Here is an 11,620-nt window from a genome sequence, read left to right as displayed (position 1 = left end):
CCAGTCTGGAAAGCTACCGTCACTTCAGAAGGCTGCCTCATGCCTCAGCCAGTCAAGGCAGGGGAAGTCTAGAAACTTGGGAGGCTGAGGGCATTCTGTGCCCAGGAAGCGGGGAGCTTCCAGGGCGGAGATCTGGGGCCGTCCGCCAAGGACGGTTCTCCCCTCACTGTCCATTCTGTCCTCCACGGAGACGACGCTGTGTGCTCAGCACATCATCTTTTCTCTTGGGCTCACGAGAAGACTCCATTCCCCAGACCCCTTGCATACACATGGGTCCCTGGGAGTGGTTCTGGCCAAAGAAAGGGGGTTGAAAGGATGCTCAGCACTTCTAGGCCTGGTCCACGCAAAACCTCCCTTGGGTGATCCTTCCATCCTTCCCCTTGGCTCCCTGGAGGCCACGGTGTGAAGACGGAACATGGCAGGGAGGAGCCTGGGTCACTGAGCTGCCAGGAGCGTCCCCACTGGGCATTTTGTGAGCAACTTTTATTGCATTCTCCCACAGAGAGTTTGGGGGTTGTTTCTGCAGAGCCTATTTGAGTCTTGACAGGGGAACTGCAATCAGGAGTGGGTTTCCAGTATAACCAAAACCCAAACCAAGTGTATGTGGCGTACAGTTGGGTGACAGGCAGGAAGAGTACAGATAAAAGGCTGGACAGCAGGACAGCTCTATTAGGTGAGCGTAAAACTAGATAAGACACTCGTGCTGACGTGGGAGGCAGGTTCTGTGCCTGCTGAACCAGCTCCAGGAGCAGGCAGGGGTAGGTAATAGGATGCGTGGGGTGGGAGGCACTGTCGGCTGCATTTGAGAAGCTAGCACAGTAAAGCTGTGAGCTCAGGAAGGAAAAGGCCTGTTTGCACGCAGAAAGGACAGAAATAGAAAGGTTGGAAAAAGGAAATGTCTTCTTGAAGTCAAATGGGAAGAGGTAAGAAGGAAACATGCTGTGAGCACTGAAGTCCCAGGAAAACTTAACACGGGGCCAAGCAACTCAACCACCTGGTTAAGAATCAGGCTCCCACCATTATCCCAAATAGGCCCCAGCAGCAGCTGCCAGTGGGCTGAAAGCACGGGGGTAAGGCGGCAAGGAACTAAGGCGGGCTTGCCTCTGGGGAAGAATCTTATGTGTGTGCCTGTTACCTACCACCATGTAACAAACAGCTCCAAACGCTGTCACCTAAAACCACCACCATCCGTGACCTCTTGTGATTCTGTAAGCGACCCTAGGGTGCCTCCCCTTGGGGAAGGGATATGCTCTGTGTGGACTGAAATCAGTGTTTGGTGACCAGAAGGCCAGTAGTGACAGAGCCCAGCCATGTGGTAACCTGACCCACTTCCTGTCCCCCAGGGCACAAAGGAAGCCTGCATTTCCCAAACCCCTGCTCCTCCACAGGGAGGAGCCACTGCTAGGTCCCTACAAACCGCCCCCCTCCTCACTCTGCTCGCTCATTCCCTTCCATGGCCACCCGATGGCCACGTAGATCACAGGTGGAGTCGTCACGGTGGAGAGCAGCCCAAGGAGGTACCAGACTTTGTGAGACGTAAACGGGTATCGTTAAGCCACGGACAGGTGGTTTGTTAAGGCAGCGTAACAGCACGTGTCTGGAAACCGGCGCTGCCCACTGCCCCAACTCTGGCAAACCCTCCCCGGGCCCCGGGCCAAGTCCTGCTCCCTGAGCGGACACCGGGCCTCCAGGCCTTCAGCAGAGAGATGGGTGTGTGGGGCTGCCCCGGAGCAGATCTCTGCCAGGCCCTAGCCTGGGCCAGACATCCACCTGCAATGGGAACGCCTCTTCCATCCCTGCCCTCAGCCACTGTGTCCTCTGATGGCAGGATCCCAAGGACACCCACCAACGCCCTCGCAGACTGCCTGTCGTGGTGTCCCGAGGGCTGCCTCCTGGCCTGTCTCCTTCCCCAACATACAGGGGCTCATGCGGGCACCAGGAGCAGCTCCCGATCGCCCGTCTCCCGTGCATGCAGGTGGGGGCAAGGAAAGGACACAGCCAGAAACCGCATGATGATACAAATGATAAATTATATTTGTACAGTAAATAAGTATCAATAGTCAACACAAGTTCAAAACCAGCCACCGGCCCCTGAGACTGAGAAAACGGCTGGGTGACACCCCCTCACACAGCGCCCATCAGGAGGGAGTGTGATGGCATGTGTACTACACGCGTGGCAGAGGCCGGTGGCTTCATGATCAGTGCAGCAGGCAACAGGGACAAGGCGCCGGGGACGGGCCTGTGCCGGGGGACTGGGTGGGGCGGGGAGGGGTCTTCTGGGGCCTGGGCGGCCCCGTGGCTAGAATGTTGGGGCCTCAAAGTCAAATCAGGAAGGGTTCTTGGCTGTTACAGAAGAATCCCTGACCAAGTCATCAGGTGTGGTCTACTGGCCTGGGAAGGGGTCCAGGTTGCACCATGAGTATAAGTGCCTCCCAGGGGAGCAACCTGTGGGCCCTTCCCTGTCTCCACCCTCCCCGGGTGGGAAGAGGCTGGAGTGGGCTGGAGCCCACAGCCCAGCACCAGCTCCCCGGCTCTGGCAGAGGGGTGGCTGGCCAGGAGTTCCAGGGTGGCTCCTAGGGCCGCAGCATGGGGGAGCTTTTAGAGATGGGGGACAGGAGTGGCTGGGGAAGGCTGTTCTGACTCGGCCTGCTCACCTCCTGGCCTCTTGGTGCTCCTACGCCCTGCTCAGGGTCAGATCCCCTCCCGGAACCGGGGAGAGTGGAGGCACACCCAGGGGTCAGCTGCCCTTGGAGTCGGGGTAGAGAAGTCCACAGTGGAAAGCAAGACTGGAACGCAGGCCAGCAAACTCACCGGAGGAGGATAGGGGGGCTGGGGTAGGCGGCGAGGGGAGGGGTCCCTTCCCTGGGGAGAAGCACATCTTTTCTGGTCTTTATTTCATGACTTCATACTTTTTCTCCTAGTGGTGAGTGGGGCAAGGAAAGCAGGAAATTGGGAAGGAGGTAATATTAGTGCATGTTTGTTAAAAATCTATTGTGTGAGAATGACTTTTTTTTTTTCCTCTCCAAAATAAGAGCTGATTATTTTTAAGTCTGCAGTGTGTGTCTGGAGTTAGCAGGTGAGTGGGTCAGGGCCAGCCCTGGTCGTTCACCCTCGCGGCCTGGAGGCCAGCCCCAGGGAGCCGGTGCCCCCCACAACGCCTGCCGTCACACCATGCCATCCCCATCCTTACCCTGAGTGCGGATTAAGACAGAGGAGATCACAGACACACAAGGGTCAAGATGCCTCTTCCGTTTCAAATTTCCACTGTCAATGGAAGTCCTTGTTGATCTGTGCATGCCTTCAGTTACAAAAGGGAAATTAGCTGATAAAAACTGGTGAGTCACATTCATACATTAGGGTTTTTTTCCTTTAACTTGATGTTGGTGTAGCAGTAAGAAAAATAGCCTCTTTCAGGATCTAGCCCAAAAGATTGCAGGTCAATCAGTTTGGTAAGTCACCAAAAAAGAGAATAAAAGAAAGGAAAAGGCAACTAGAGGCTGAGACTTTTTGTTGCTGTTGTAGGTTTTGTTGTTGTTGTTTTAAATATACATCATCTTTTCTGTGTAACCAAAATCCCGTATTTTTCCCTATAAAGAATTTGCTTTAGTTTTTTCCATAAGGCATTTTTTTTTGTCTCTTCCTATTTAAATTTCCTTAGAGTTAAAAACCATAAATAAGAGGGTTTAAACCACTAACATGACATGTGCCAATATCTTAATTCAGCCAGACCTGGTAAATTCTATCAAAACTAGACAGTTAAATAAGAACCACGTTATAAAAATATTAGCCAAAAAAAGACTATTAGATAATTCTGCAAACTCAAATATGAAACTGTACTAAACAAAATATGTGCAAACGTATACAAGCATAGAGCCACGTGGCAGGGTTATGCTCAGATTAGTTTAAAGCTTGCTCTAGTGGATTTAATTCAAGAGTTGTTTCACGGTGGTGTTTACTTTGAACTCACACACGAGTCAAAGAAAAATAAAATATGCACAACCACTTCCCCTAAAGGTCAGTGTCTCGTGGCGCCGGTGCTTCATTCTGTCCACACCCGGGACTGCCTGGGGTGCTGCTAGCGCTGGGGGGGGGGGGGGGGGTTGGGAGCGCAGAGACAGGGCGGCCGTCCTGAGGCCTGGGCCAGGCGGTGTCCCAGAGGCCCTCAGGCTGAGGCGGCCAGGGTGAAGGCGACACTGGTGACGCTGACAACTCCTGCCTCCACCCCCTTCCTCGTCTAAGGCTCCAGAGAGCTAACCCATCTCCAGGATCAGGACCCCGCGCCTGGGAGGCAGCAGGGAGGCAGCCGGGTCGGGCCCCTCCCGAGGGCTGTGGGCTGGGGATGGGCAGGCGGGCAGCCTCAGAAGGTGCGGAACCCCATGTGCCATGTCTGACATCCAGCAGGTTTGCCGCCGTTTGAGTCTGAGGGTCGGGGCTATGAAGACAACCCTTTGATCAGGAAGCCGGAACTGGAAAGCTCTAACACCCCCCCACACACACTCTCGCACACCATTCCACAATCGAGTCCCTGCTCAGCATCCTCAGGCACAGATGCTCTGGGCATTCACTCTGCGGTGGGTCCCAGTCCTGGGCACTAGAGAAGGAAGGGGTTGGTCGCGCTGGTGGCCTGAGATGCCGAGGGAGGAATGCCCACGCTGCCCACCATGTTCATCGAGGGGGCGCCCAGCGGCGTCAGGGAGGAAGCGCCGGCCCCCAGAGTCGGGTGTGGGGCTGAGGAGGTCATGGAGGCCACCGCCATGGGCTCCACACCTGGGCTCGGCCCAAAGGACGCACTGGTCCCCAGGATTGGGCTCCCTCGCAGCTGGTTCAGCGTCAATGGCTGGGGCTGGTTTACCTGGAAGGGGTTGACGGGGGCCGAGGGCACAGCTGCACCTGGGGAGAGACCAGGAGGGGTAATGGGTACAGTCAGAAAGATACCCTGCCCACCCCCCCCACAAGTCGAAGGGCTGGAGAAGCTCAGGGCAGTGCCAACCAACACATGGCACATACACCCACTCCCTGAATCTACAATGTCTGGATGAGGAGACTAAGGCCGTGAGAAGCCAAGTGACTCGTGTGGAGTCACAGAGCCTGAATATGGCAGTGCCAGGAACATGCCTGCTCAGAGCCAGCACCCCAGGACTCCCTCAGCAACAAACAGCTGCCACCGCTCCCTTACTGTGTTTGCCAAGCTCTGTGACCACAGGTGTCTGGGAAAGAGAAGTGCAAAGGGGCAGGTGGAAACCTCAGTGAGAGGCTTGGGAGTGGCAGTCTCCACACTGGACCCTGGGACCCAAGGGGTGGCGTAATAAAGGCTCTGAGAAGCCCTGCAGTCAAGAAGCAGATGCAGCTTGATCTTATTCAGTGCTTCCAGAATTTATCACGCATCATAAAGCCTCTCCCCAGCTTTTAGAGAAAACGTCTGCTGGTACTCTGCCAAAACACCCGAGAGCTGCCAGCACTGTGTCTCCCAAGCAGCCCGGCCCTTGAGCACAACGGCTGCCTGCTGAGGAGCCCCCCATGGCCAGGGCCAAGAGGTGCTCCCTGTTACCACCGCACCCCGGGGTGGGGGAGGGGGGCAGGCCCTGCGGGGGCACAGCCGGCCTTCCCGCACCAGCCTCTCTCATTACCCTGCCAGAGCCCAGCACGCTCAGAGGTAGCAGGAGCCCAGGGGCCCCCACCCTCAGCTCTTCTCAGTCCTGGGGTCCTTCTCTACAGGGTCCTCTGAGGGGCTGTGGTGCCGGGCCTCAGATCCCGCTTTCTGGGGGAGGGTCTCAAACTGAACACCCTGAATAGGACAGAGGCTGGCCCTTGGGGAGCCTGAGGCCCTGCTGGCCTACCGGGGTAGGGGAAGCTCCCTAGAGGGAGCTGGGCTGGGTGCTGAGCATGACCATGACCGCCCACTGGAAGAGCGGATGGTGGGCACTCCAGGCAGGGGGAGCAGCACATGCAGGGTGAGGAGCTCGGCGCCTCTGAGGGTGTGAGCACCCTGGGAGGGCACACAAGGGAGGGCAGGGCCTTGGACACGGAAGCAGGGCTGGGGGCTGTCCTGTAGCCCCCATGGAGACTTTGAGGGTGGAGAGCAGGCCCGAGGGCGGAGAGTAGGCCCGAGGGCGGAGAGCAGGCCTGTAGACAGAACCCACAGCAGGGAGCAGGGATATGGGGGTAAGAGGGCGGGGCCCCCCAGAAAGGCAGAATCCAGCACCTCAGATGGCCTAAGTGAGGGTCCATGGGTCCCTGGGAAATGGCCCCCCAACAGGGGAACGTTGGGCAGCAAAGTCTGGTTCTCCCTCACCCGTCACCGCCCTCTGCAGCTGACCGAGAAGTGGCGCTCGCTGGAGGGTCTCCCTGGCCATGGGACCAAGTCAGGGGCAGCTTCTGCTCCGTGCTCTCAACTGAGAGGAGGGCTATTCCGCCCAACCCCCTAACTACACACTGGCATGCACGCTCCGCCCCCTGAGGCCCCAGAGAGGCCTAGGAATTCCGGGCATGGCTCCGAGGGTGGTGGCTCTGTGTCCCACAGGTAGAGCTCCCCCAGAGGTGGAGGAGAGGTCAGGGCCTGGGGCCCACCCCCCAGACCCATTCTCAGGAAGGGGGCCGACAAGCAGAGGGACCCCCCCAGCGAGAGCATACCTGGTGCTAGAAAAGGGTTGAGGGATTGGGCCGGTGGGGCTGGCCTGGTCACCAGCGAGTCCAGGTTCACCAGGGCCGCGTTGGGGCCCAGGAAGGACTCAGGTGTTTTCCGGGCGCTGCTGGGCTTGCTTGAGGCAGCGGGCAGGGGCTGGCACTCAAAGGGGTCCGGGCTCGTAGTTCCATTGTTTTGGGATGGTGGAGAGGCCACTGCCTCGGCTACAAGACAAGGACACAGGGGAGCACAGTGAGTATGGGGGGGGGGGGCCACCAAGACTGCCACATCCAATGCCACCAACCCCAGGAGCATCCCGAGCAAGACACAGACATTGTGGGGGGAGCCAGGTGGCCACGCGGAAGATGGAGATGTTCATTGCAGTGCTGTCTCCGACAGACCCGACCAGGGACAGTCAGACACAGGGGCAGCTTACAGAACCCCTGTTCATGTAACCAAACTCAGAGTGCAGGGACATAAGGCCTCATGATGAAAGAGGGCCATTATCACAACATCAGGTGAACAGCGACCGACAAAACGGTGCATACTGCACAATCCTCCAAAAACATTAGGATGTTATTTGTGGTTGCAAGCCAGGCATGGGCATTTCATGTTTTGCATGGGTTTTCACCGTCAATTTTCTACAATGAACATGAATTTCTTGATAGAGAAGAAAGCAAATTATTTTTAAAAATTCAGCCAACAGAGGATGTACTGAGACAGGCTGGGGAGAGGGGTTGCTTTGCGACATGGCAGCGGGGTTATGGGTTCTTAAAAATGGTCATACTCTCCACTGGATAATGCCATTTCTAGGAATCCAGTCTCAGGAAATGATGTGAAATGTGAACGGGAACTCAAACACAAAAGGATGTTCATCACAGCGTTATGTACTTCAGCAAAACCCGCAATCAACCTAAAATGTCCTCCCCGAGGGTAAAGAGCAAAATGGTGACTGCTGAGCAATACGAGTAAGTATTGCTACAGAATAGGTTCTAAAGCATTTTTAACAACACGAGAAAATGTTTTCAACCCGTTATTCCGCAAAGGGGAGGGAGGGAGGCAGGATCCAATGCTAGTACCAGCTGGACCCCAAAAAAAAAAAAAAAGAAGAAGAAGAAGGCCGTGTAAACAGAGCTCAGAAAAAATGCTGGAAGGAAACACAGTGGAGGGCAGAGGGGGTAGGTAGGATTATAGAGGGGTTCTGTTTTCTTCCATAAGCTTTTCTGCATTTTCTACAATGGAACAGCTTTAGGATTGGAGGCAACGATTTTGCAAGTGCACAACAAGATGTCCATGTAACAAGGCCACACTGCCTTCTCGCTGAGGTACACGCGGGCAGGCAAGGACAAGTAGGCTGCACTTTGGTCTGCCGAGGAGATGCATGGAATTTTGTCTTTTCAATGCAGCAAAAGAAAGACACTCCCCCCTTCCCCCCAACGAAGCAGCATGTTCTAGGCTGCCTCTGGTCCCCTGAGCAGAGAGGGGGCCAAGGGGCGGTCAGGGGTGCCAGGCTGCTCGTACCTTAGACAGAGGCCAGCCAGGCCTGTAGCTGCCGCTGGGGGACACGGTGGGAGGAGGCGGGAGGGCGGATGGAGAATGGGGGGCACAAGGAGAAGCAGAGAGAGGAAAGAGAAAGGAGAGAAGTTGCTCTATGTGGCTGGGAGGTGTGGCTCTGGCCTCGGCCCCCTCCCCACCCTATCACTCTGCACCCCACCCTGATGCCCTGCCAGCCTGGGGACAATGGGCCAGGGCCCTGATAAGGGCTGGGTGGGAGCCACAACCTGGGGTGATTAAGTAGGGCAGAGATGCCCTATCCGGGCCCAGAGCTGGGACTGTCTCTGAAAATCGGCACTGTGGGAAGTTGGCAGGAGGACGGTGGGCCCCACGCCGGGGTGTTGCAGGGGGTGGGGTGGGGGGCTTGTGCAGAGGACGTGGGGCCTAGGGGCGGGACCGAGACATAGGTGAATGAGACCGGAAGCACAGGCCCAACACTAGGAGAGGATGAAAGAAAAACTCAACCCCCTGACATTTCACTGCTGATGTGTGAATTACTGCCATCGGCCACTTACAGCTCCCAAGATCAAAACACAAAGAAAATGCATGAAGTTGATAGGTTTTGAAAGCAGGTTATTTCTACAATAACTGGACTGCAGTAACAAACAGAACATCATGGAAACTACAACCACCTTCACCTACCTGGTTTTTTTGAAGTTCGGAGGTTGTCAAATTCAGAAAAGTCATCTTTAATTGTACCATTCAAATTACTGAACAGATCAAAGGCCCCTGGGTGAACATAAGAGGCTGGTGAGTGTGCATGCACCACGACGTACCCGTGATTCTGACTCCCAGGCTAAATCCTAGGGGTGTGCTGGCAGCAGGCAGGGGAGAGATCTCTACACCTGCTCATGGGGGAGAACGGACAGCCAGAGGGCAACATGGGGTCACTGGTGGTCTGGGAGCGTTTGTGTGTCGCTGCTCCCATCAGCTCCCCCCCAAACTGAAGGAGGGGCTGATGGTGGAGAGACTTCTGAGCCAGGTTTGGGGGCTTGGACAGAGCCTGTAGGAAGCTACTGGAAGTACCACCAAGAAGGTTGCCTGCCCAGGCCCCCTCAGGAAGCTCCCTGTGGACAAAAGCGCAGGGGCTGAGAACGTCCATGAGCTCGCCCTTTACGGTGGGCTTATGGCATCGGGGTGGGGTGGGGTGGGATGGAGGGGGGTTTGCAGACAAAGGCTGCAGGTGACAAGGGTAGCAAGTGCAGACAAACCCACAGGTCCCATGCCAAGGAGCCAGGAAAGGGGAAAGCAGTGCACCCCAAGTGGCTCCCAGAGCCTGCACAAAGTCTCACCAGAGGCTGAGACGGGCTTGGCAGCTGAGGCTGCAGCCCAAGCATCCGCTGTTTTCCCGGCACTGGGTGCAGGCTGCTGCGGGGCCGCCCAGGGGTCTGAGCCCTTGGGGACGGAGTGTGTGCTGGTGCCAGTGGGCACGCCCCATGGGTCGACAGAGGCAGCTGGCTTGGCACCTGTAGGAAGGCAGGGTAGGCTCAGCTATGTCCTCAGAAAGGTCTGGCCAGCTGGGGTGAGAAAGGAAAGGACACTAGGCCACGTGAGCCACATCAGGGTCTGCCCCACATCAGGACAGGCAACCACCCTAAGGGTGCAGTCCCAGGCCAGCAAAGTTGGACAGAACTGAGGTCCAGGGCTGACAGCCACCGAAGGTTCCCACCCTGGGGAGTGTGCTGGGCACAGCCTGCTGGAAAGATACCAACAGCAAACAGTGGAGATGTTTATGCAGCTGAAACCCTTCCCCGAGTGCCTGCCACTCAGTCTCCCACGGAACTCCCAGAGCTAAGTTCAAGTCCACCTTCCCCAGAGTCCACAGGGCTCCCCAGAGTCCACAGGGCTCCGCAGAGTGAGCCCTGCCCAGGCATCTGACGCTCTAGCTGCAGGCCCCGGCCACGCCCTGTCCCCACCTGCTTTGAGTGGTTTTTGCTTTAGAAAGAAGGTGAATAGGGATCCCTGGGTGGCGCAGCGGTTTGGCGCCTGCCTTTGGCCCAGGGCGTGATCCTGGAGACCCAGGATCGAATCCCACGTCAGGCTCCCGGTGCATGGAGCCTGCTTCTCCCTCTGCCTCTCTCTCTCTCTCTGTGACTATCATAAATAAAGAAAAAAAAAATTAAAAAAAAAAAAGAACTTCTTAGAAAGAAGGTGAATAAAACAGATGAGGACAATGTGAAGAGGAACGGTAAACAAATGCCTATGTGCCTAGCCAATGTTTTCAAACGGGGAGTGACAAATCAATTTAGAGGCTCACAACTGGCACATTTTAAAAGGAAAATAACTGAGCGCACCTAATGTAAGGCGTCAATCCTACCGTGGAGACCTTCTATTCTCCATCACCTAGACATGGGTGCAAGCATACACACACATGTACCATGTCTCACCTTTGAGTGGAGTGACACGGCCAATGTTTAAAAGCCACCGCTGCCTTTCAGGGAGGAGTGCCTCCCCCGTGGCAACCCTCACCCCAATCTTTGTGACTTTTGTGTTAGCCCTTCCTTGGATCTTTCTTCTAGTTCTACCCTGCAGAGGTGCCTTTACTTAACCTATCCATCAGCTATGCCTACTTTCTAACTTTATACAAATGGAAACATTGTACAAAGTCTTTGTGACTGCCTTTGTTCAGCCTCTTCTGGGAGATTTCGCCCATGTTGATATGCAGCTTAAACTTGTTCCGTTTTACTGCCATAGAACATTCCACTCTGGCGAGGGGGAGGAACCACAACTGATTAATTAGTCTGCTGAAGGCACTGGCTTAGTTGCACTGCTTTCTTGTTCTCATGTCCGAGTGTACTCGTACCAGTGAGGACCTCAAGTCCTAGCCCCTGCCTCTGAACCCAGTGACACTAGGAGAGGCTCCTTGTAGCTGTGCCTCGTGCTGGGTGGATGCAAGTCCTGGCGCTCTGGCAACTGGCCCCTAACCTCACTACTGCCTCTCGCTCACTTTTTCACGTGTGCCAACTTGGTGGGCGTGCCAGGTCATCTGACTGTGCTTTGCTTTGCATCTTGTTGTTCTTTAATGAGGTGGCCACCTCCTATGGTTTGTTTACAGGTCTTCCATGATTCCTATCAAGTGCCTGGTCCAGTCTTTGTCCACTTTCCTTTGGGAATGTTTATCTTTCCCTTCTTGATTTGAGTTCTTACCACGCTCTAAATAATGTTTTACTTAGGTTACAAAAACAAAGAAATTACCTCCCAATTTGTGGCTTTTCTTTTCAGTCCTTAAAGTATCTTTTGATGACCACAGACGTTCTTAAATTTAATGGGGTGCAACCTATCAGTAAGTCCTTTGTAATTTGTGCTTTTCCTGATGTTTAGGAAAGCCTTCCCTACACCTCAACAGTCTTCTACAGTAACATCTACCAGATTTACAGTTTGCCTTGCACGCTCATGTATTTGCTCCATTGGCAACTGATTTTGGCATATGGTATAAAACACAGA

At 55.1% G+C, this 11,620-nt stretch overlaps 1 protein-coding gene across 4 annotated transcripts in view; it reads right to left on the bottom strand.

Moving 5' to 3' along the window:
* Positions 1-2,010: 2,010 nt before the first annotated feature.
* The window catches only part of EPN2 (epsin 2), an 85,058-nt gene continuing 75,448 nt past the window's right edge, over positions 2,011-11,620 (bottom strand). For all 4 annotated transcript variants that reach the window (XM_055305108.1, XM_055305105.1, XM_055305106.1 and 1 more), the window contains 4 exons: positions 9,469-9,642; positions 8,819-8,905; positions 6,631-6,846; positions 2,011-4,890 (listed from right to left, as the gene is read on the bottom strand). In XM_055305108.1, coding sequence (XP_055161083.1) covers positions 4,592-4,890; positions 6,631-6,846; positions 8,819-8,905; positions 9,469-9,642 — 776 coding nt within the window. In that variant the 3' untranslated portion in view covers positions 2,011-4,591. The remainder of the gene's footprint in view (positions 4,891-6,630; positions 6,847-8,818; positions 8,906-9,468; positions 9,643-11,620) is intronic.

This window comes from Nyctereutes procyonoides, unplaced genomic scaffold (genome assembly GCF_905146905.1).
Source record: "Nyctereutes procyonoides isolate TBG_1078 unplaced genomic scaffold, NYPRO_anot_genome, whole genome shotgun sequence".
Lineage (NCBI taxonomy): Eukaryota > Metazoa > Chordata > Mammalia > Carnivora > Canidae > Nyctereutes > Nyctereutes procyonoides.
The sequence above is the reverse complement of the archived record's forward strand: the minus strand, read 5'-3'. Positions and strand labels throughout refer to the sequence as shown.